The sequence below is a fragment of the Erinaceus europaeus genome, chromosome 1, assembly GCF_950295315.1.
Source record: "Erinaceus europaeus chromosome 1, mEriEur2.1, whole genome shotgun sequence".
Classification (NCBI taxonomy): Eukaryota; Metazoa; Chordata; class Mammalia; order Eulipotyphla; family Erinaceidae; genus Erinaceus; species Erinaceus europaeus.
In genome coordinates this window covers 94716577-94742524 of record NC_080162.1, presented here as the reverse complement: position 1 = coordinate 94742524, position 25948 = coordinate 94716577, and the positions used below count along the sequence as shown (strand labels likewise).

General features: G+C 40.3%; 1 protein-coding gene across 3 annotated transcripts in view; it reads right to left on the bottom strand.

Annotated features, from left to right (window-relative positions):
- Positions 1-25948, bottom strand: part of SHLD2 (shieldin complex subunit 2) — a 195647-nt gene that overhangs the window by 97681 nt on the left and 72018 nt on the right. For all 3 annotated transcript variants that reach the window (XM_060190981.1, XM_060190995.1, XM_060190989.1), the window contains one exon: positions 357-1841. In XM_060190981.1, the coding sequence (XP_060046964.1) occupies positions 357-1841 (1485 nt within the window). The remainder of the gene's footprint in view (positions 1-356; positions 1842-25948) is intronic.

Below are 25948 nucleotides of genomic sequence, written 5' to 3'. Positions count from 1 at the left end.
TAATTATGGAAGAAGGTTTAAGATAAGTCATATATAAACAAAATCAAAGATAAGAGACACAGCCTGATGATATGATCTGAATGAACAAGAGGAGTAACTAGAAGTTTCCTAAGGGAAATGAGTGAAAAGGAGGGACAAAACTAAGAAAGATAGAACAAAGGTCCAGAAACACCAACACAAAGGATTCTGGTGATTCGGAAAGAAATCTGTTATGGATATCAATCAAGACAGAGCCCAGAGAGGCAAAAGATGAGAAGAAACTAGTCCTCAAAAGGCTCAAAGAGGTGAGGGGGGGAGGTAGGGGAGGAGGCCACAACATTATAAAGTAAACTACCATAATACCATGATGACCTCACCTGTGAGTAGTAGTATGTCTCCAAGAAACACTGTGAGCGCCCAAAATGCTGCAGTTCTCCACAGAACAACTTTTTTCTGAATTTTGGATTGGTCAGTTACTACAATTGTTGCTAGTGGCACCTTAGAGCCAGCATTTGGCCCAGATTTTATGCTTACTTCTTTCACATGACATGGAGATAACACCATGACTAAACAATTATACTTCTGACTTTTTGAATCACAGTCTTTTATTAATGATGTTTTTGTAATACCCTTAAACTTAGACACCTTCTTCTGGTTTACTTCTCTTGCATTAGAAACCAACTTAATTTTTTTAGATACGTGAAGGATTTTAGAGTGGCCTGATTGACCTTCAGAGGTGTGACTTCTTTTAACAGAACTTTGATGGAAGGTATTTAATTGGGAACACAATAGCCCTGAGTTACACAATTTAATATATGTCTCATTTGGTGGCAATTGCTCTTCAGAGCTTATATTTTTTTCAAGACCTTTTTCAGAGTTTATGTGAATGTGGTTATCTTCTGTTTCAGGATAAATAGGACTAAAAAGTTCAAGGGAATGTGCTTCATTTTGTCCATCTTCACATCCTCCTGTGAAGTTATCACTAGGCTGAAAATGGTCTTTAGTTATTCTTACTTCCCCATGACTTTTCTTTGGCTCAGTCTCCAAGTTCATAGTGTCTTTATTTATAGAATCCTGACATGTATACTCCCTTTGAGCTAAAAATGCCACCTGGCTGGAGGTCATTATACTGAGAAATTCGGTATCTGTGGATATTTTAAGATCCGAGATTTTCCTAACTGTACCTGCAGATTTTGACTTGGCTACTGTGTTAGAGGAAAAGAACTTTTGTATTTCATGATGTTCTGCTGGTACACACTTTGTTTCACCAGCTCTTGACCTTGTGTTAGTCTGTTCAGTATCATACCCCAAATCCAACGCAACTGCACATTTATGATCCAACAGAAGGGAATTATTCTGAAGGTTTTTATCACAGGTATTTGATGTATTTTTATGCTGTTCATGTGTGATCTTTTCATTTCTACTGATAAGAGTTTGACACTTTTCTTCTTCCACTGAATGTTGAACTCTGCACTTAAATTCACACATTTGCACATCAGAATTAGTTGTATCATTCATCTCAGATGGGTGAATCTCCTGGCATTTTATACTCTGTGTTTCAGAAGGACAGTTTATAAAGTCATCCTTCACATGAACTGATCTATTATTAGAGTTTGTTGGAAAATGGTGACTAAGAAGGTCTTCAGGGCCAACAGTCTCTGGGATCTGATAGTCGTCAAGATTTCTATGCTTGCATTTGCCGCCCTTCATGTGTGAAGAATGTTGATTGTATAAGAGACAAAATTTTTTCCAGGGATCAGCAGCAGATGTTAAAGAATCCCGTTCTTGTGATACTGTCATTTTCAGTGGACCAATTGGAGCCCCCCAAAAAATGTGAAATTGAGATCGTTCATTCATCACTTCTGAAAAACAAAGAAAAAATTTAATGTGACTATTTTGTCAGTAAATATATACATACATGTTGACATTTACTTAATAATATGCCAAAAGGAAATATAACAAAGTCTGAACCAAAAGCACAATTAATAGAACTTACTTTCATGTTCTAATTAGTTATATAAGATCCATAAATAAACAATAAATCATAAGGAGAGCTCAATATAGCAATAAAATATATAAAGATTCTCTTTGGGAGTCAGGCTGTAGCACAGCGGGTTAAGTGCATGTGGTACAAAGCAGAAGGACCGGCCTAAGGATCCTGGTTCGAACCCTGACTCCCCACCTGCAGGGGAGTCGCTTCACAAGTGATGAAGCAGGTCTGCAGGTGTCTGCCTTTCTTTCCCCCTCTCTGTCTTCCCCTCCTCTCTCCATTTCTCTCTGTCCTATCCAACAACGACAACATCAATAACAACAACAATAATAACTATAATAATAAAACAATAAGGGCAACAAAAGGGAATAAATAAATAAATATTTTTTAAAAGATTCTCTTTAAGGCTAATAAAAAGCTAGGTAATATAACAGTAAATTATTAATTTTTTTTTGCCTCCAGAGTTACTGCTGGGGCTTGGTGCCTGCACTATGAATCCACTCCTCCTGAAAGCTATTTTTTCCCTTGTTGTTTATTGCTGTTGTTATTATTATTGTTGTTGTTACTGCTGGATAGGATAGAGAGAAGTCGAGAGAGGAGGGGAAGACGGAGAAGGGGAGAGAAAGACACCTGCAGACTTGCTTCACCGCTCATGAAGCAACTCCCCTGCAGGTGCAGGGCCAGGGGTGACTCAAACCAGGATCCTGGAGCCAGTTCTTGTGCTTCGCGCCATGCACACTTAACCTGCTGCACTACCACCTGGCCCTCTATTAAATACATTTTTAATGTGTTTAGTTCTTATGTTGTATAAATTTGTACTATTCAGATAACAAGCTATAAAGAAAAGGGAAAATGTTTCAAAAATATATTAGTCACCTTTAAACTTGCTGTTTTCTTTACCACAAAGATTATTTCAGTACAGTTAGGGTAACACTCCTTCAGCTCAATTGCTAAGACCAAAACACAAAGCAGAAACCATGCACAAAGGAAATGAAAAACTGAAACTTCCCTCAAAATGTATAAATGACTATTATCAACCTGTTAGCACAACAAATAACTGTGTCTATATCTTTTAGGTTTGATCTATTAGCATGATTGATAATTGCTTCTATACTTCTTAAGCTTCTGTTAGATTTACAGGACCCTTAATAAAAATGTAAGAGTACTCCAAATCATGACCTGCGAGGGTGCACAGCTGATAAGGCATTGGGCTCTGAAGCATGAGGTCCTGAGTTCAGTCCCTGGCATTTCACAACCCAGAATATTATTACTTTGGTCTCGGTCTGTCTCTCTCTCTCTCTCTTTCTCTCACTAATAATAATTTTCTAGAAGATTTTATTTTGAATCATGAAAGGTTATAAGGAAGTATAGGAAGTGTGGAATAGTATAGGAAATAAGGAACAAATCAAGAAATGGTGGTGATTATGCCTAGTCTATTTGCTCATTTTCACTTCTTCCAAATATAACAACATATGCAAGTAAAATTTGTGCTAATTCACTACCAATGTGAATGATCTTTCCAACACCATGGCCTTTTAGTTGCTTGATCTCTTTTCCATTGACTGTGTTCCTCCCCTTAACTCAGGCATCCATTCTCCTAATCATGTATCTACCTTTAGCAATAACTGCACACCCTTCCCTAATTACAGTTTTTAAGCTTGCACATTTCTGTCTACATTCTCCTATATTCCAACTGACTCTCTTTTTAAAATTATTTTGTTGTTTTCGCCGGGCTGGCTTTACAGGTGGGTAACAGACAACCAGAGACTCATGGTTGAGCTGTAGGCAGTATCTCTTTATTCATGCAGGACGCAGCACAATCTAAGCCGAGCTAAGCTAAACTCAAGTTAAAGTAAAACTCACAATGCTGTCTTTATATATACTTGCCAAGTAGGGTGGAAACAGGATGTGACATAGAGAGGGTGGAGAGAAAAGTGACTGGTGAAAATCAGAGTGTGACAAGGAGGAGGTGGAGCAGGTGAGAATCCTATCACTGAACCACCAATGCCCTGGAGGGAGGGTGGTGCTTGTTAACAGTGGTTATGTAAATAGAATGAAGTGGTTATGTAAATAGAATAGTGTTAAGCAGGGGGGATTTAAACCAAATGAAACAGAAGGGGTCTCATGCATACCAACAATTTCCCCTTTCTTTTTAACTAATGGCCATTGTGGGGTGAACAGAAACCTATATCGTACAGGCGTTTTCAAAAGAACTGGCATAAGACATGGAAAACAAAATAGGCGAACAGCAATAACCAGTGTGATGCCAAGGGGAGCTTTTCTTGCCTCAAAGGGCAAGGCCTAGCAGGCAAAAGGGCATTTCTTGCCTCTGGGAGTGCTTCATGCCTCTGGGGGCATCTCTTGCCTCAAAGGGCGTTTCCTGCCTCTGTGGGCATCTCTTGCCTCTTGGGGCGCTTCATGCCTCTATGGGCATAACCTAATAAGGAGGGGAACTTTTCTGTCTCTGGGACAGAGTCTGCAGGCGAGGGGACATGGTCTATAAAGTCTCAAGGCAACTGGCTGAAGTTAGTCTTTGAGAAACACAGCAGTGTTTTCTACAGGTTAGGTTGTTTTCGCCGGGCTGGCTTCACGGGCAGGTAACAGACGACCAGGGACTCATGGTTGAGCTGTAGGCAGTATCTCTTTATTCATGCAGGACGCAGCACAGTCTAAGATGAGCTAAGTTAAACTCAAGTACCCTAAAACTCACAATGCTGAAACAACCTAGCCCAGCGAAAACAACATATGGCACTACAACGTGGGACTGGACCTGCACAACTCCCAGATAAGTGAAGACTTTGCCTACCTATGCACTATGGTCTTCTCTTCTACTTATGAAGAGGTTTGCCAAAGCCTCTACTGTTTCATTATGAGACAGTTTCTCTGTCTCTGGAACATTTTACTCTGGGCCACACTTTGGTTCCCTGACCAGGAACTTTGGTTTCTTATGACCGGGATCATAGAGCTTGGGAGATGCATGGAGATTTCTCCTTGGACTTTCTGGATTCCTTCTCTCATGTTTCCTGAGGAAAAGGACTACATTTTGCTCTGGGCCACAGTTTGGTTCTTTATGACCGTGATCGTAGACCTTGGGATATGCATGGTGATTTCCCCTGGAACTTTCTGGACTTCTTCTCGAATGTTTCCCATGGAGAAGGACTACTCTAGTTTGAGGAGCATTCTCCAGTACCCTGGCAGTCCCCAAGAATGGAGACACATGGTTAGTTCTACTCTCCTGATTGGATTCTTTCTTCGATGGGAAGACACTTTTAAAAATGGGTGCCTGAAGCAATCCAGCAGGAACAGTCAGAAGCACCCTAAATGGAATTTCGAGGAGCTTTTTGGACTAGGACACCCTCTGGGGACTCTTAATCCTACATGGTGAGATCTTAATAATCTGGTTCAAGTTGCGTTTCATAAGAGAATGATTTGAATGACTGAATTTTTGTTTGACATTGACTTAAAAAAAAAAAAGCTGGATGCAGCCATGATTTCTAGAGACATCCAGAAACAATCCAAAAAATTATTTTTTCCCTCCTTTGATTTCTCTTTTATGTCTTGACATGAATCTGAAACGTTTAATCCTGAAAACTGTATGAGTTATGGGTGGGGCAGATAGTGCAATGATTATGTTAATTATTCTCATGCCTGAGGCTTTTAACCGTGGTTCTTCTGTTTACCTTTCCACATTTTATTGAGTTTAAACTGTTTAAACAACCTTAAAATCATACTAGAAAGGACTTCCAATTATAATGGAATTATCAATTATAATAAACTTCTAATCTGCTATAAGTTTTGTTTGACAAGTAAGTGAATTTCAGCTGTCAAGTCTTCACATGAAAAAGCATCTACTCAAATGAAAAATTCTGGAAATCCATTTGGACCCCTGTTCTCTGACATCGCCCACAAGATGGAATGATTACAACACACCCCCGGAAACCAGTGATGAGACCTGGCACGACCTGCAGAAACAGATTCACAGACTCCAAAGCTCACTCTCTACAGAAAAGCAGAATTCTGGTGGCCGACATTCCCCATCGAGACAGACGTGCAGCATTTCATCCTCTGGCATTTTCTTCTGTGGTCAGCTACTTTGGACTGACACCTCCATCGGACTTACTGGTACACGCTGCTGTGTTTCTCAAAGACTAACTTCAGCCAATTGCCTTGAGACTTTATAGACCATGTCCCCTCGCCTGCAGGCTCTGTCCCAGAGGCAGAAAACTTCCCCTCCTTATTAGGTTATGCCCACAGAGGTATGAAGCGCCCCAAGAGGCAAGAGATGCCCCCAGAGGCATGAAGCACTCCCAGAGGCAAGAAATGCCCTTTTGCCTGCTAGACCTTGCCCTTTGAGGCAAGAAACGTTCCCCTTGGCATCACACTGGTTATTGCTGTTCGCCTATTTTGTTTTCCATGTCTTATGCCAGTTCTTTTGAAAATGCCTGTACGATATAGGTTTCTGTTCACCCCACAATCCTGATACTATGGCAAATAGTTAAAAAGAAAGGGGGAGATGTTGGATAGTATGCCAGCTCCCCCTGGCTTCTGCTTAACCATATGCCTATATAGGGATAGATTTAATCCCATTCAAAGCTTTGGTCTATTTACATAAATCACTTTTACATTTACATAAAGCACTCCAGGGCATTGGTGGTTCAGTGATAGGATTCTCACCTGCTCTGCCCCCTCCTTGTCACACTCTGATTTTCACCAGTCACTTTTCTCTCCACCCTCTCTATGTCACATCCTGTTTCCACCCTACTTGGCAAGTATATATAAAGACAGCATTGTGAGTTTTACTTTAACTTGAGTTTAGCTTAGCTCGGCTTAGATTGTGCTGCGTCCTGCATGAATAAAGAGATACTGCCTACAGCTCAACCATGAGTCCCTGGTCGTCTGTTACCTGCCCGTGAAGCCAGCCCGGCGAAAACAACATTATTTATTTATTTATTCCCTTTTGTTGCCCTTGTTGTTTTGTTGTTGTTTTTATTGATGTCGTTGTTGTTGGATAGGACAGAGAGAAATGGAGAGAGGAGGGGAAGATGGGGGGGGATAGATACCTGCAGACCTGCTTCACCGCTTGTGAAATGACTCCCCTGCAGGTGGGGAACGGGGGTCTCCAACCGGGATCCTTATGCTGGTCCTTGCACTTTCCACCACCTTCTCTTAACCCACTGCGCTACCGCCGAACACCCCCCAACTTACTCTCTTGATGCACAGCTCCTACAACTCTTTGACTATGTGGGATATACAATGAACACATTGATTGTTCCTATGCTTCACATTGGTTTGGTCTCGCTCTCCCCTGCCGGGAGATTTGGTTTGGCCCTTGCTAGTTTTCCCGCTACTCCATTCTCCCCAGCCCCTACCCTACGTACTTCCTGAGTTCCTGCCCCAGCCGCCAGAGGAGAAGGATGCAGGACAGATCTGTGTGGTGATTAGTTTGAGAGTCCCTCTCTGCCGAAGAGAAAGACAGAAGAGCACATGTTTGCCCGCCCGTGAATAAAGATTAAACTGCGTTCTCAGCTCAGCTGTGTGTCTCTGGTCATCTCTGTTACCCGCCCGAGAAGCCAGCCCCGGAGTATAACAACAATGGATCATACTACATTTTTATTTTTTAAATATTTTATTTATATATTTATGAGAAAGATAGGAGGAGAGAGAGAAAGAACCAGATATAGCTCTGGTACATGTGCTGCCAGGGATTGAATTCAGGACCTCATGTCAAGGGTCCCGTGCTTTATCCACTGCGCCACCTCCTGGACCACTCATACCACATTTTTTTACAGCCTCACTCTTCACTTCCCTCCTTAACCAACTTCAATTCCATAGTCAGTTAATAATCATTCTTCCATCATACACCCTAGTTTTATTGTTCTCCTCTACAAGTTATCTACCCAGCTGAACTCAAATGCAGGCTGAATCACCATATATACTCTGCAACTACAGCACAAAAGCTGGTAGTAACTGGGGGGGAGAGGAGGGAAGAGCCTATGAAAACTACTCTCAGGGCCAGGTGGTGGTGCACCTAGCTGAGCACACATGTCGCAATGCATAAGGATCCACGTTCAAGCCTCAGTCCCCACCTGCAAAGGGAAAACTTTGCAAGTGGTGAAGCAGGGCTATAAGTGTCTCTCTGTCTCCTTTTCTACCTTCCCCTTCCATCTCGATTTCTGGTTGTCTCCATCCAATAAACATATAAAGATAATAATAAAATTAAAACTAGTCTCATTTTAAGTTCAATACCACTAAGCTCAAAGTAATACCAGTCCTGTCCTTATCCACCCACTCTCCAGGATAACTCTTCTATACCTTTTCACTTGTTAAATCTCCAATATCTTATCTGTCCTTAATTCCAGCTGGTGACTATTTTCCATTTACAAGTACTAAACAGTAAGTCTACCAATGCACCTCTTTTGTACATGCATACTTAGCCTATTTTCCTATTATGATGAGAGAAGGATCCAGACTTCCATGCCAGGGCATCTCTTTCTGCTTAGATATCAAATCTTACTTTTTCCCTACTCAGGCTCCAACAATTTTTCCTCTCAACCCTACACCACTTATTTCTCTTTCAGTACTTGAACATAATTTCAAATGATGCTTTAAAAGTGCGGCGGAGTGGTCCGGGAGGTGGCGCAGTGGATAAAGCATTGGACTTTCCAGCATGAGGTCCTATGTTTGGTCCCCGTCAGCACATGTACCAGAGTGATGTCTGGTTCTTTCTCTCCTCCTCTCTTTCTCTAAATAAATAAATAAATAAATAATCTTTAAAAAATAATAATAAAATAAAAAATAAAAGGGTGTCAGGGTGTTAGGTGGGGGTGGAGTAGCATATGGTCATGCAAAGAGATTCTCATACCTGAAGCTCACAAGTCCCAGGCTCAATGCCCTACACCACCATAAACTAGAGCTGAGCAGTGCTCTGGTAAAAAAAAAAAAAAAAGATACTTTAAAGATTTTGAATAATTCATGGCTGGTGATCTGGGAGGTGGCACAGTGGGTAAAGCATTGTACTCTCAAGTATTAGGTCCCAAATCCAATCCCCTGCAGCATATGTACCACAGTGATGTCTGGTTCTTTCTCTCTCTCTCTCTTCCTATCTTCCTCATGAATAAATAAAATCTTCAAAAATAAATAATTCAAAATAGCTCAACTTGGATAGTGCACCACTTTGCCGTGTATGTAATCCAGGTTGGTGTCTGGTCGCCACACACTCTTCAAACAAAATATCATTACAGTAAACCTAAACTAACACTAAAGACTATGAAGTGAGTTGGGCCAGGATGTAATGCAGCAGGTTAGGCGCACATGGCATGAAGCACAAGGACCAGCGCAAGGATCCTGGTTTGGTTCAAGCCCCCATCTCCCCACCTGCAGGGGGATCGCTTCACAAGCGATGAAGCAGGTCTGCAGGTGTCTATCTTTCTCTCCCCTCTCTGTCTTCCCCTCCTCTCTCCATTTCTCTCTGTTCTACCCAACAACAACAGAATGGCAACAATAACAATAACAACAGCAACAATGATAAACAACAAGGGCAACAAAAGGGAAAAAATAGCCTCCAGGATTTGTAGTGCACGTACCGAGACCCAGCAATAACCCTGGCAGCAAAAAAAAAAAAAAAAAAAAAAAGTGAATTGAGCACAATGATAACAATGTCTAATATATTAAAACTAGAACGGGGGGAGTCGGGCTGTAGCTCAGCGGGTTAAGTGCAGGTGGCACAAAGCACAAGGACTGGCATAAGGATCCCGGGAGCCCTGGCTCCCCACCTGCAGGGGAGTCGCTTCACAGGCGGTGAAGCAGGTCTGCAGGTGTCTATCTTTCTCTCCCCCTCTCTGTCTTCCCCTCCTCTCTCCATTTCTCTCTGTCCTATCCAACAATGACGACATCAATAACTACAACAATAAAACAACAAGGGCAACAAAAGGGAATAAATAAATATAAAATTAAATTAAAAGTAAAAAAAGAGTTTTAAAAAAATAAATAAAAAATAATAAAACTAGAACAGGGACCAGGCAGTGGTGTACCTGATTTAAACAAACACCACCAGCAGCAGGGGAAAAGCTTCATGACTGGTGAAGCAGGTCTGCAGGTATCGCTCTGTCTCTCTCCCTCTCTCTCTCTTTCCTCCCTATTGTAATTCTCAAAGTTTATAGTGGCAAATTATAATTAAGAAAATAAAACTGTAAAAATATTGGGTGTTTTGCTCTGGCCATCAAATGCCACTAGTTACTAATAACCCTATATCCTACCTTTATCCAGTCCTTTAAAAAAAAAAAGCATAACCTGGGCTGGGGTGCACCTAGTTTAGCACCCATATTATACAATGTGCAAAGGCCTGGGTTCAAGCCCCAGCCCCTACCTACAGAGGGAAATCTTCACAAGCAGTGAAGCACTACTGCAGATATCTCTTTGTCTCTCTCCCTCTCTGTCTCCCCCTGCCCTCTCAGTTTCTGTCTCTCTCCAATAAATAAATGAATAAAAAAATTTAAAGCATAACCTGCATAAGGAATAAATGTCATACTATTAATAGATATATTACTATCTGCATGTCATTATATAGACTGGCCACTAGGAGGACCAAGTAGAACAGCAAAAACCTTCCCAAGTTTGAAAGATTAATCTAGTTGGAAGAGGAAGAAAAATATCTGAAATATTAAATGGGAATACTTAAGTATTCCCATGTAACAAAATGCATGTAATTAATCTAATAATAAGTTTCACTCTCAAATCTTTGTTTTCTCCTTAGTAATTTTCTCATTTTACTCTCAGATCTTTAAAAACAAAACAGAAAAACAAACTCATGTGGTATTTCGTTGTTTTTTTTTTTCCCTTTTGTTGCCCTTGTTGTTTTATCATTGTTGTGGTGGTTATTATTGTTGTTACTGATGTTTTTGTTCATAGATAGGGCAGAGAGAAATGGAGAGAGGAGGAGAAAACAGAGAGGGGGTGAGAAAGACACCTGCATACCTGCTTCACCACTTGTGAAGCACCCCCCCCCCTGCATGTGGGGAGCCGGGGGCTTGAACCGGGATTTTTATGCTGGTCCTTGTACTTTGCACCATGTGAGCTTAACCCGGTGTGCTACCGCCTGACCTCATTGTGGTATTTCTTTTAAATACAGTTCTCAAGTTCAACTGAAATACTGCTCCTGGCTGGGAGTATGGATCGACCAGTCAATGCCCATGTTCAGCAGGGAAGCAATTACAGAAGTCAGACCTTCCACCTTCTGCATCCCACAGTGACCTTGGGTCCATACTCCCAGAAGGATAAAGAATAGGAAAGCTATCAGGGGAGGGGATGGGATATGGAGATCTGGTGGTGGGAATTGTGTGGAGTTGTACCCCTCTTATCCTATGGTTTTGTTAATGTCTCCTTTTTAAAATAAATTTTAAAATTAAAAAAAAAAAAAAGAAATACTGCTCCCACTCTAATCATTTTGTTATAATTCTATTTACAATGGAAATCATTCCTGTGCCTTGTGGTCCAGGAAGTGGCACAGTGGATAAAGCATTGGATTTGAGTCTCAAGCATGAAGTCCTAAATTCAATCCCTGGTAGCATATGTACCAGAGTGATGCCTGGTTCTGTCTCTCTCTCTTCCTATCTTTCTCATTAATAAATAAATAAAATCTTTAAAAAAAGAAAAAAGAAAGAAAGAAAGAGACATGAACTGTCTTTAATAGTCAAACCTAGTGGTCTGAGAAGACATAATAGTTATGCAAAAGACTTTCTTGCCTGAGGCTCTGAGGCCCAAGCTCAATCCTATAGAACCACCATAGCCAGTATGGAGCAGTGCTTTCTCTGTCTCTCATTAAAATAAATAAAATGTTTTTTTAATATCTTTATTTATTTGATAGAGACAGCCAGAAATAGAGAGGGAAAGAGGAAACAGAGAAGGAGAGAGACACCTGCAGCACTGCTTCACCACTCCTGAGGCTTCTCCACTGCAGGTGACCCAGGGGCTTAAACCTGGGCACTTACTCACTGTAACATGTACACTCAACCAGGTGATCCACCACCCAGCCCCAATAAAATAATTTTTTATAAAAACAGACAAACCTAGCAAATGGAGAAATTATTTAACTGGTAGAATAGTTGTACTGAGCTTCCAAGTTCGATCCCTAACACTGTGCTCTGGCTTCTTTCTCTCCTTCTCCCTGTCTTCTTTTTATAAAGTAATTATTTTAGTAAGCCTTGCCTTATTTGTATGTATAGTAATATACAGTATGTAATTGAACCCCCATAATTGATAGACCATCGTTCTGTCCCCTCCCAAGAGAAACTAGGAAGTATGACCTTACTGATTCAAAAAAGCAGGGGAAAAACCCAAAAAACTTTATTTCTGAGGCTACTGCTAAATGCTCTGGCTTATAGGGCTCGAGTATGTAAGCATAGGGATGAAATATAGTGAGTGAGAACTGGGGGACATTAAATATTTGTCATAGCAAAAATGACTGAAGAATAATGTTATGAGCAGCAGACAGATTTTAATGATTCTAGGATGTGTTTTGAGTGTCAGAGAAGGTTAAAGCTCATTAAGATACCAGATGAAACTTGCAAGTACATATCCATTACTGTAGTTAATAATTAAACAATTTCTCAATCTGCAGAAGGCCACTCAGTCAAAAAGACCAATACAACCATAACCTTTTATCTTTAGAATGGTCAGAGTCTGATGAATGGGTCAAAGATTTATAAAACAGGAAGAACTGTATCAGCAGGTTTTGTCTTTGCAGAACACTGCAACTGAAAACTGCTTATTACAAAATATATAGCAGTTAAAATATTTTCTCCATCTTATTCCTAACCCCCCCAAAAAAAAGCTAATTATAATGCCTTTTTATGTCTCTTTTACAAAATAAACAAATCACTATCAACAAAAAGTTACTCAATGGCATCAAATGACAAACTGAAGAGGCTGCATAAACCATGGGCTTTGAACTGATAAAATATGTGGGTCAAAATCCTGCTAATCAAGGGGGCTGGGTGTGGTGCATACTGTTAATCACTAATATCACCATACTTAAGGACTCAGTTTTGAGCCCCTGCTCCCCACCTGCAGGGGGAATGCTTTATGGGAGGTAAAGCAGTTCTTCAGGTATCTATCTTTCTCTCCCTCTCTCTATCTCTCCCCACCCCTCTCAATAACTCTCTTCCTGTCAAATAAAAATAGAAGGAAAAAAATGCTGATCATTATTAAATCACTAATAAAAAAAAATAAAAAGGAAACATTGACAAAACCATAGGATAAGAGGTGTACAGCTTCACAGAATTCCCACCAGCAGACCTCCGTATACCAAGTCCTCCCCTGATAGCTTTCCTATTCTTTAACCCTCTGGGAGTATGGACCCAAGATCATTGGGGGATGCAGAAGGTGGAAGGTCTGGCTTCTGTAATTGCTTCCCCGCTGAACATGGGCATTGACAGGTCAATCCATACTCCCATCCTGTCTCTCTCTTTCCCTAGTGAGAAAGGGCTCTGGGGAAGCGGAGCTCCAAGGCACATTGGTGGGGTTGTCTGTCTAGGGAAGTCTAGTCACATCCTGCTAGCATCTGGAACCTGGTGGCTGAAAAGAGAGTTAATATAGAAAGCCAAACAAACTGTTGGACAATTATGGACCTAAAGGCTGGAATAGTGCAGGTGAAACGTTGGGGGTGGGGGGTCCCTCCATTTTATAGATAGTTAGTAGGCATATTTTAGTTATATTTCAAAGGGCCTGTAGCTATAATAGTGTTTTGTTTCTTGTTTTGTTTTTGTTTGCCTGAGCCTGAAATCTGATATGCAGGTGAATCCTAATTATTGTCTGAGGAGAAGATGTCATGGCTGGGAAAAGGACCAGAAAGCTGGATCAGGGAAGAGAGTAGTTGCCTAATATGGGAAAGGGGTATATATATTACTGTAAACCCCATCAATTTGATGTGATCTGGGGCCCATATTCAGCTTAGGAGCCTGTGTGACCTCTACATCCCTCTAGATGTGAGCTCACATTCTGTGGTCATAAGTAGGAACATTCCATGCTGTCCCAGTATCGACCCATGTTCCTTCAGAGAATGGAACATTCTCTACCATTGTTGACCCAGGTTAAGGGCAAGGTCTTATGGGGGCCCACAAAGGAGTCTATTTTGTTGTTCCTGATAGAGATGACCGGAAACAATGGAGAGCGGGATTTATTTGAAGTCTAGGCTCATCAAGTCTGTTTGGGAGACTCAGGACTCCCCAGCTAGGGCCCCATCTGGTGGAATGGCCTGATAGTGACTAAAGAGTCATCCTTAAAGTATGCCAGTCTCTTGCCCTTATTCAGCTTTTGCAGTCCTTGCTTTGCTAAGGTTAGCTTTGAAGTGAGTGAGAGAACTGGGTAATAGAAGTAAGTGAGGAGGGTATCTAAGTCTAAGTGGACACTATTTCATTATGAACTTTATACTGACTCACTAAAGACTATTGTGTATTTTTGCTTTCAGGTATATATTTTGCCCTAATTTATAGATACATGTGAACATACGCACTATCTTACGGGACCTGGCCTGTATCTAGGTTTTGGGACTTTGTTAGGAAGTGAACCTCCTGGAATGGAATTAGAGAATACCATGAAAGGAAAGGTCTCACCCAAGTGATAAGGGTGAGTGTTGGCAATCCATGCCTGATGTCTCTGTACACAGTCTGAGGTGAAGCATGCTGAGATGGTTCTTGCTGCATTGATTAGGTTGGAATCAGCGGATGCAATATCATTTGGGCTGACTTGAGAGAAGCATTCAGGGAAGTGAGCCCCACCCCAGAGGTTAGAGGATTGGGAGAAACAAAGGCTCTATAGAGGAAGTAGGAGATTCCTGTTGTCTTAGGGTTTAAGAAGACAATAGATAGTTATTGCAATAATCACATTGTTTGGCAATTGAGTTAACTTTGAAGAATCCCTTTGTTAGGATTTGCTGTATTACACACACCCTCACCATATTTCATGTCCTTTGACATTGTTTGCATATAGCTATGCCACCAGTTGCTTTTGTTCTCCCTGGACTAAGCTTTTTAAGAGAGTCAACATATCAAAAACTCAGCCTATGTATTAAAAAGACTCAGTCTGTACTTTAAAAAGTTTGATATATTCAATCAATTTTCCCCTCTCATATTAATTAGTGATTTATATGACTGCAAATTGATAGGAGTGTACATAAACATCATTCCCACCACCAAAAGACTGTGTCCCATCCCCTCCCCCCACCCCACCCCATGAAGCTGAACATTCACCCTCACCCTCCACCCAGGGTTTTTTCTTTTTTTTTGCTCAGAACTCAGAACTCATTTATTAGCAAGGTGGACATGAGTTAAATAGAAAACCAAACAAAGGGAATTATTATTGAAATATGTCAGAAATTACAGGTTTCTTTTTTTTTTTTTTTTTTTTTCATTTTTCATGGACCTGTATTATCCCCACCCACCCACCCACCCCAGAGTCTTTTACTTTGGTGTAATACTCCAATTCCATTTCAGGTTCGACTTGTGTTTTCTTTTCTAATCTTGTTTTTCAACTTCGGCCTGAGAGTGAGATCATCCCATATTCATCCTTCTGTTTCTGACTTATTTCACTCAACATGATTTTTTCAAGGTCCATCCAAGATCGGCTGAAAACGGTGAAGTCACCATTTTTTACAGCTGAGTAGTATTCCATTGTGTATATATACCACAACTTGCTCTGAATGACTCTGAAAATGTCCAATAGTTCTAGTTTATCTATCTCTTCATTTAGCTCCCTTATGTCTTTACTGATTTTCTGCCTGGATGATCTGTCAAGTTGAGATAGTGGGGTGTTGAAGTCCCCTACTATGATTGTGTTACTGTTAATATATTGCTGTAGCTCTTTCAGTAGAAGTTTGATGTATTTAGATGGCTTCTCATTGGGTGCATAGATATTAATAATTGTTAAGTCCTCTTGATTGATCCTCTGAGCATTGAGTAGTGTCCATTCCTATCTTTTTTAATCTTATGTATTTTAAAGTCTATCATGTCAGATATGAGAATAGCTGTTCCTGCCCTTTTTTGTGGGCCATTGGCTTGAATGATAGTTTTCCATCCTTTCACTTTAAGTCTGTGTTTGTCTTGTTGCGTTAGGTGAGTTTCCTGTAGACAACATATTGTTGGGTTGTGTTTTCTGATCCATCTTCCTACTCTGTGTCTTTTAATAGGTGAATTCAGGCCATTCACATTTATTGATATCAAAGATTGAAGATATTTTAACGCCATTCTTGTAGAGTTTTAGAGTGTTTTGATATATGTTCTATTTGTGGTGGTCTGGTTGTTTATAGGAAACCTTTCAGAACTTCTTTCAAGGCAGGCTTGGTGATGGTTGCTTCCTTCAACTGTTGCTTGTCTGAGAAGGTTTTGATGCTTCCATCTAGTCTGAATGACAATCTAGCAGGATATAGTATTCTTGGCTGAAAGCCTTTCTCATTGAGCACTCGATAGATATCTTGCCATTCTCTTCTGGCCTGTAGTGTTTGTATGGAGAAGTCTGCTGATAATCTTATGGGTTTTCCTTTGTAGGTGACTCTTTGTTTTTCTCTTGCAGCCTTGAGGATCCTTTCTTTATCCTTATTCCTTTCCAATCTAAGTATGACATGTCTTGGTGTCTTTAGGTCTGGGTTAATTCTGTTTGGGACCCTCTGGGCTTCTTGAATCTTTATGTCTTTGGTGTTGTCTAGACTAGAGAAATTTTCAGCTATTATGGCCTGGAGAACGCTTTCTTCCTCCCCTTCTCTTTCTTCCTCTGGTAAGCCAATAATGCGTATATTGTTTCTTTTGAAGTCATCCCATAGGACTCTGTTGTTGTTTTCAGCATCTCTTAATCTCTTTTTGAGATCTCTTACTTCTTCTTTAGTTGTCTCTAATTCATCCTCAATCTTGCTAATTCTGTCTTCAGCCTCATAGATTCTATTCTCTCTGCCCTCTACTGCTTTCTGGAGTGCATCTATTTTGTTGCCCTGCTCTGATACTGTTTTAGCTTGTTCAGCTAGTTGCCTTCTTAGCTCAGCAATTTCAGCTTTCAGCTCTCTAATAACCATGAGATAATTAGAATTTTCTTCCATATTCTCATTTGTTGTTCCTGCAGTTCTGATTACAATTTTTTCAAATTCTTTACTCACTCCTGTTATTATTTCCTTAGCTAATGTTTGGATGTTGAACTCGTTGTTTTGTGCTTTGCCCTCTGGAGGACTTTTAGCTGGACTCTTGTCCTGGTTCGAGTCTCCATTATTTTTTCTTGTTGTTTTAACCATTTTATATAAGTTAAGAGGTTTTTCAATCCCTGAGTTGGAGTTCAGTGGTGTAAAAGCCTTTTTTTTTTCCCCCTGTAGGCTATGGTAGCCTGAGGGCTTTTAAACTATCAATAGGCTTCTTGGCTTAATCAATGACTCCTGACCAAGAGATAAAGCAGGGTGTGGCAGAGGTAATCCAGTGGTTATGCAAAGAGACTTTCACAGCCCTTCAGCTATGCCACCGAGGTATAGGTCTTCTCCTGAGTTTCCCGGTTAGATCTCTGTGCCCTGGTGTCCCTCCCTGTTGCTGCTCCAGATTCTGAGGGTAGTAGCAATGGGGACTCAGAGTTGTACTTGGTGAGTCTCTGGGGAGTCCTTTCCTCCCTTCAGCTGTCCCCTTGTTGGTGGAGCAGACTGGAGGTGGTGTCTCCACTGACAAACTGTCGAACTGTTAGCAGTCACTTAATCTCTCCTTAGGCCCCTCTCTCCTCTCTGTCACCAGCCACGCGTGTTTGTACTCACGGGTGATTTACTGGGTTTCTGTGGTCATTCTAGTCCTGTTTCGTTTCGGTCCGGGTGGTCTCCTTTGGTATTCCTAGTTGATCCGGGAGAGGAGAGGAGAGGAGAGAAAGCGATCTGCTGTTCGTAGCTCCGCCTCCCCACCCAGGTTTTTTTCTTTGGTGCCCTACTCTGAACCAGGATTCTTAAGCTGGTCCTTGCACTTTGCACCACATGTGCTTAACCCGCTGCGCTACCGCCGACTCCCGAAAACTAAGTTTCTTTACCTGTCAAACCAGCATAACATCAAAGCATATATTACAGTGTTGCTGTAAGATAATCACAACAAATACTAGCATCTTAAGCCCGAGAAACTCTACTCACTGATAACTGGTGGTACAAACAAAAAGAACTTACTGGATTTCCTCCAGGTTTTTAAAGTGTATTTTATACAGTTATAATTGTAACAATGAAATAATTAGGTTTAGTTTGTTATCATCAAGGCTTCACTCATCTTGGCTTCTTCAGAAAGACAGAAACAGAGAGAGGAAAAAACATAATAACAGTGAAGCTTCCTTCAATGTAGCAGGTGTCAGGCAGATTTGCACATGGCAAAGTGAACACTATCTGGGTGAGTTACATTCCTGGCCCAAATTAATTTTGTATTATGCTTCAATCCATAAATGGCTATGCTTTTATGTCAATCTAAAATACCCCCTGTGTCCTTGTTAACACTAGCTTAGTATTTTAATGATGAATCTAATGTTGTCAAGCATCTCTCTCTCTCTCTCTCTCTCTCTCTCTATATATATATATATATATATATTATATATATATATATTCAATAATTTGTTTTTTAACTTGTCACTATAACTACCACTGCTGTAATGAATGATTTGGGGGCAGTTAGCATTACTTTTCAATATGTTCTTGTGATAAACTTCCTGGTATAGAATTACTGGGTCCAGGGAGTCGGGATGTAGCGCAGCAGGTTAAGCGCAGGTGGCGCAAAGCACAAGGACCAGCATAAGGATCCCGGTTCGAAACCCGGCTCCCCACCTGCAGGGGCGTTGCTTCACAGGAGGTGAAGCAGGTCTGCAGGTGTCTATCTTTCTCTCCCCCTCTGTGTCTTCCCCTCCTCTCTCCGTTTCTCTCTGTCCTATCCAACAACGACAACAACAATAATAACTACAACAATAAAACAATAAGGGCAACAAAAGGGAATAAATAAATAAAATAAAAAATATTAAAAAAAAAAAAATTACTAGGTCCAAAATTCCAAGATGTGTACATTGCTAAGGCTTCTAACATTTTTATCATGCTGTTTGGTAAGAATTAAAAAGTTAATGCCACAAACAATGACTAAGAGTTCCAGTCTTGCAACAATTTCACCAACATCTTAAAAGTAACATTAGGGGGCCAGACAATGGCACACCTCAAAGAACACACACATTATAGTGAACAAGGACCAGGCTTCAAGCCCCCAGTCCCCTCCTGCAAGGGGGGAATCTTTACAAGCAATAAAGCAGTGCTGCTTCCCATTCCCTCTCTGGCTCTATCCAATAAATAATTTTAAAAATGAAAGTAATGTTAGTAGAAAGGTACAAAAACATTACACTATTCATTTCTCGATTTCTAATTTTTTAAAATAGTAAATTTATAATTACATTTGAATCAATATTCTTTTTCTTTTCCATGTGGTACTGGAAGGAACCCAGGAACATGCATGATACTACTGAGAAACCTCCTCAACCCAATTGTTTGGGAGTCGGATGGTAGCACAGCAGGTTAAGTGCAAGTGGCACAAAGCACAAGGACCAGCATAAGGATCCAAGTTCGAGTCCCCGGCTCCCTACCTGCAGGCAAGTCCCTTCACAAGCGGTGAAGCAGGTCTGCAGGTGTTTATCTTTCTCTCCCCCTCTGTCTTCCCTTCATCTCTCCATTTCCCTCTGTCCTATCCAACAACAATGATATCAATAACTACAACAATAAAACAACAAAGTCAACCCAATTGTTTAATTCTTTAATTTTTGTATAGATGAAGAAGTGGCAAAGAGAAGCAAGAGATACCACAGCATTGTTCCTCCACCCATACAGCTCCCCTAGTGCAGTATATGGTACTTTGTTTTTCCTCCAGGGTTAATATTGGGACTTGGTGCCTGTACCTTGAATCCACTGCTCCTGGAGGCTATTTTTTCCCTTTTGTTGCCCTTGTTGTTTTATCATTGCTGTGGTTATTATTGTTGTTATTGATGTCGTTGTTTTTGAAGGACAGAGAGAAGTGGAGACGGGAGAGGAGACAGAGAAGGGGAGAGAAAGCTAGACACCTGCAGACCTGTTTCACCACTTGTGAAGCGACACCCTGCAGGTGGGTAACCGGGGAGCTCCAACTGGAATCCTTATGCCGGTCCTTGCATTTCGTGCCATGTGCACTTAACCTGCTGCACTACCACCCGACCCCCAGTACATGGTACTTCTCTGTGGTGCTGGGATCAAACCCTGGGCTCTGGACACAGTAAAGTATGAATTCCAGTAGGTGAGTTATTTCCTGATCCTGAATTAATTTTAAAAAATTGTTAAAAACTGTACCCACATAGCTTCTTTGAGTTGTCTTTGCACAATTGTGAAGCTAGATTTGTTTTTTTAGTATTTTATTTATTTTTGTATAGAGACAGGGAGAAACTGAGAGGGAGAAGGGAGAGACAGATAAGTAGGTAGGTAGGTAGGTAGGTAGATAGAGAGATGATAGATAAATAGATAGATAGATAGATAGATAGATAGATGGATAGATAGATAGATAGATAGATAGATAGGGGGAGACAGACTGGCAGCATTGCTTCACCACTTGTGAAGCTTCCCACTTTGCAGGTGGGAACAGGAGTTTAACCTGGGTCCTTGATCACTATAACATGCAAAGCTAGATTCTAAGTTGTCTTTGAGTCACAAATCATTGTCTTATCTACAGAGGTATAAGGAAGTTTCATGATCAAAGAAATCTACTTAGAAAGTGCACTATAATGAGGTGAGTATTAAATATTTTCTAGAGATTCGACTTCTGGAGGCGGAGCTACGAGCAGAAGATAGCTTTCTCTCCTCTCCTCTCCTCTCCTCTCCCGGATCAACTAGGAATACCAAAGGAGACCACCCGGGACCGAAACAAGACAGGACTAGAATGACCACAGGAAGCCAGTAAATCACCGGTGAGTACAAACACATGTGGCTGGTGACAGAGAGGAGAGAGGAGCCTAAGGAGAGATTAAGTGACTGCTAACAGTTCAGCAGTTTCAGTTGAGACACCACCTCCAGTCTGCTCCACCAAAAAGGGGACAGATAAGGGAGAAGAGGACTCCCCAGAGACTCACCAAGTGCAACTCTGAGTCTCCATTGCTACTACCCTCAGAATCTGGAGCAGTGACAGGAAGGGACACCAGGGGACAGAGATCTAACCAGGAAACTCAGAAGACCTATACCTCGGTGGCATAGCTGAGGGGCTGTGAAAGTCTCTTTGCATAACCACTGGATTATCTCTGCCACATCCTGCTTTATCTCTTGGCCAGGAGTCAGTGATTAAGCTAAGAAGCCTATTGATAGTTTAAAAGCCCTCAGGCTCCCATAGCCTACAGGGAAGAAAAAAAAAAGAGGCTTTTAAACAACTGAGCTCCAACTCAGGGATTGAAACAACTGTTAACTTCCACCACTGTAAACCCTTTAATTAACTTACTTAGACACAGGTCAATCCAGGCAATAGTGATCAATAATTTGAAAAGTACTGATAAAGGGAACTCATAACATAATATATAAAATGGTTAAAACAACAAGAAAAAATATTGGAGAATCGAACAAGAACAAGAGTCTGGCTAAAAGTCCTCCAGAGAATGAAGCGCAAAATAATGAGCTGAACATCCAAACATTAGCTAAGGAAATAATAACAGGAGTGAGTAAAGAATCTGAAAAAATTATAATCAGGAATACAGGAACAACAAATGAGAATATGGAAGAAAATAGTAATTATCTCATGGTTATTAGAGAGCTGAAAGCTGAAATCACTGAGCTAAGAATGCAACTAGTTGAACAACCTAAAACAGTATCAGAGCAGGGCAACAAAAATAGATGAACTCCAGAAAACAGTAGAGGGCAGAGAGAATAGAATCTATGAGGCTGAAGACAGAATTAGCAAGATTGAGGATGAATTAGAGACAACTAAAAAAGAAGTAAGAGATCTCAAAAAGAGATTAAGAGATGCTGAAAACAACAACAGAGTCCTATGGGATGACTTCAAAAGAAACAATATACGCATTATTGGCATACCAGAGGAAGAAAGCGAAGGAGAGGAAGAAAGCATTTTCCAGGCCATAATAGCTGAAAACTTCTCTAGTCTAGACAACATCAAAGACATAAAGATTCAAGAAGCCCAGAGAGTCCCAAACAGAATTAACCCAGACCTAAAGACACCAAGACATATCATACATAGAATGGAAAGGAATAAGGATAAAGAAAGGATCCTCAAGGCTGCAAGAGAAAAACAAAGAGTCACCTACAAAGGAAAACCCATAAGATTATCAGCAGACTTCTCCATACAAACACTACAGGCCAGAAGAGAATGGCAAGATATCTATCGAGTGCTCAATGAGAAGGCTTTCAGCCAAGAATACTATATCCTGCTAGACTGTCATTCAGACTAGATGGAAGCATCAAAACCTTCTCAGACAAGCAACAGTTGAAGGAAGCAACCATCACCAAGCCTGCCTTGAAAGAAGTTCTGAAAGGTCTCCTATAAACAATCAGACAACCACAAATAAGACATATATCAAAACACTCTAAAACTCTACAAGAATGGCGTTAAAATATCTTCAATCTTTGATATCAATAAATGTCAATGGCCTGAATTCACCTATTAAAAGACATAGAGTAGGAAGATGGATCAGAAAACACAACCCAACAATATGCTGTCTACAGGAAACCCATCTAACTCAACAAACACAGACTCAAAGTGAAAGGATGGAAAACTATCATACAAGCCAATGGCCCACAAAAAAGGGCAGGAACAGCAATTCTCATAACTGACATGATAGACTTTAAAATAGATAAGATTAAAAAAGATAGGAATGGACACTACTTAATGCTCAGAGGATCAGTCAATCAAGAGGACTTAACAATTATTAACATCTATGCACCCAATGAGAAGCCATCTAAATACATCAAACTTCTACTGAAAGAGCTATATTAACAGTAACACAATCATAGTAGGGGACTTCAACACCCCACTCTCTCAACTTGACAGATCATCCAGGAAGAAAATCAATAAAGACATAAGGGAGTTAAATGAAGAGAGAGATAAACTAGAACTATTGGACATTTTCAGAGTCATTCATCCCAAGAAACTGGAATACACATTTTACTCAAGTCCACATGTGTCATTCTCAAGGATAGACCATATGTTAGGCCACAAAGACAGCATCAGCCAATTCAAGAGCATTGAAATCATCCCAAGCATCTTCTCAGACCACAGTGGAATCAAACTAACACTTAACAATCAACAAAAGATTAGTCACAGTCTCAAAATGTGGAAGCTTAACAGTACACTTCTTAACAACTTCTGGGTCAAAGAGGAAATCAAGGAAGAAATCATAATGTTTAGAGATTTCAATGAAAATGAAGACACAAGCTATCAAAATATTTGGGACACAGCTAAAGCTGTCCTAAGAGGGAAGTTCATAGCTATACAAACACACATTAGAAAACAAGAAAAGACACAAATAAACAGCCTGATTGCACATCTTAAAGACCTAGAAGAAGAACAACAAAGAACCCTAAAGCAACAAGAAGGTCAGAAATCACTAAAGTTAGGGCAGAAATAAATAACATTGAGAATAGGAAAACCATACAAAAGATCAACGAAAGTAAATGTTGGTTCTTCGAAAGAGCAAACAAAATCGACAAACCTTTAGCCAGACTCACAAAACAAAAAAGGGAGAAGACCCAAATAAATCGGATAGTAAATGAAAGAGGAGATATCACAACAGACACTGCAGAAATTCGATATATCATGCGAGGCTTCTATGAACAACTATATGCCACCAAGCTAGAGAACCTGGAAGAAATTAATTATTTCCTAGATACCTACCAACTTCCAAAACTAAGTAAAGAGGAAGTGGATAACATGAACAGGCCCATCACAGCTAATGAAATTGAAACAGTTATCAAAAATCTTCCCAAAAATAAAAGTCCTGGACCAGATGGTTTTACAAATGAATTCTACAAAACCTTCAAAGAAGAACTAATACCTCTACTTTTAAAAGTCTTCCAGAAGATTGAAGACACTGGAATACTCCCTGCCAGCTTCTATGAAGCCAACATCACCCTGATACCAAAAGCAGACAGGGACACAACCAAAAAAGAAAACTACAGACCAGTATCTCTGATGAACATAGATGCGAAAATATTGAACAAAATTCTAGCTAGCCGGATACAGCAGTATATCAAAAAGATTGTCCATCATGACTAAGTGGGGTTTATCCCAGGCATGCAAGGTTGGTTTAATATACGTAAGTCAATCAATGTGATCCACCACATCAACAAAAGCAAGACCAAAAACCACATGGTCATATCAATAGATGCAGACAAAGCCTTTGACAAAATACAATATCCCTTCATGATCAAAACACTACAAAAAATGGGAACAGATGGAAAATTCCTGAAGATAGTTGAGTCTGTATATAGCAAACCTACAGCCAACATCATACTCAATGGTGAAAAACTGGAAGCATTTCCACTCAGATCAGGTACTAGACAGGGCTGCCCACTATCACCATTACTATTCAACATAGTGTTGGAAGTTCTTGCCATAGCAATCAGGCAGGAGCGAGGAATTAAAGGCATACAGATTGGAAGAGAAGAAGTCAAACTCTCCTTATTTGCAGATGGCATGATAGTATACATGGAAAAACCTAAGGAATCCAGCAAGAAGCTTTTGGAAATCATCAGGCAATACAGTAAGGTGTCAGGCTACAAAATTAACATTCAAAAGTCAGTGGCATTCCTCTATGCAAACACTAAGTTAGAAGAAATTGAAATCCAGAAATAAATTCCTTTTACTATAGCAACAAAAACAATAAAATATCTAGGAGTAAATCTAACCAAGGAAGTGAAAGACTTGTATACTGAAAATTATGAGTCACTACTCAAAAAAATTGAAAAAGACACAAAGAAGTGGAAAGATATTCCATGTTCATGGGTTGGAAGAATTAACAACATCAAAATGAATATATTACCCAGAGCCATCTACAAATTTAATGCTATCCGCATCAAGATCCCAAGCACATTTTTTAGGAGAATAGAAAAAATGCTACAAATGTTTATGTGGAGCCAGAAAAGACCTAGAATTGCCAAAACAATCTTGAGAAAAAAGAACAGAACCAGAGGCATCACACTACCATATATCAAACTGTATTATAGGGCCATTGTCATCAAAACTGCTTGGTACTGGAACATGAATAGACACACTGACCAGTGGAATAGAATTGAGAGTCCAGAAATGAGGCCCTACACCTACGGACATCTAATCTTTGACAAAGGGGCCCAGACTATTCAATGGGGAAAGCAGAGTCTCTTCAACAAATGGTGTTGGAAACAATGGGTTGAAACATGCAGAAGAATGAAACTGAATCACTGTATTTCACCAAATACAAAAGTAAATTCCAAGTGGATCAAGGATTTGGATGTTAGACCACAAACTATCAAATACTTAGAGGAAAATATTGGCAGAACTCTTTTCCGCATAAATTTTTAAAGACATTTTCAATGAAACGAATCCAATTACAAAGAAGACTAAGGCAAATATAAACCTATGGGACTACATCAAATTAAAAGGCTTCTTCACAGCAAAAGAAACCACTACCCAAATTGAGAGACACCTCACAGAATGGGAGAAGATCTTTACATGCCATACATCAGATAAGAGTTTAATAACCAACATATATAAAGAGCTTGCCAGACTCAACAACAAGACAACAAATAACCCCATGCAAAAATCGGGGGAGGACATGGACAGAATATTCACCACAGAAGAGATCCAAAAGGCCGAGAGACACATGAAAAAATGCTCCAAGTCTCTGATTGTCAGAGAAATGCAAATAAAGACAACAATGAGACACCACTTCACTCCTGTGAGAATGTCATACATCAGAAAAGGTAACAGCAGCAAATGCTGGAGAGGGTGTGGGGTCAAAGGAACC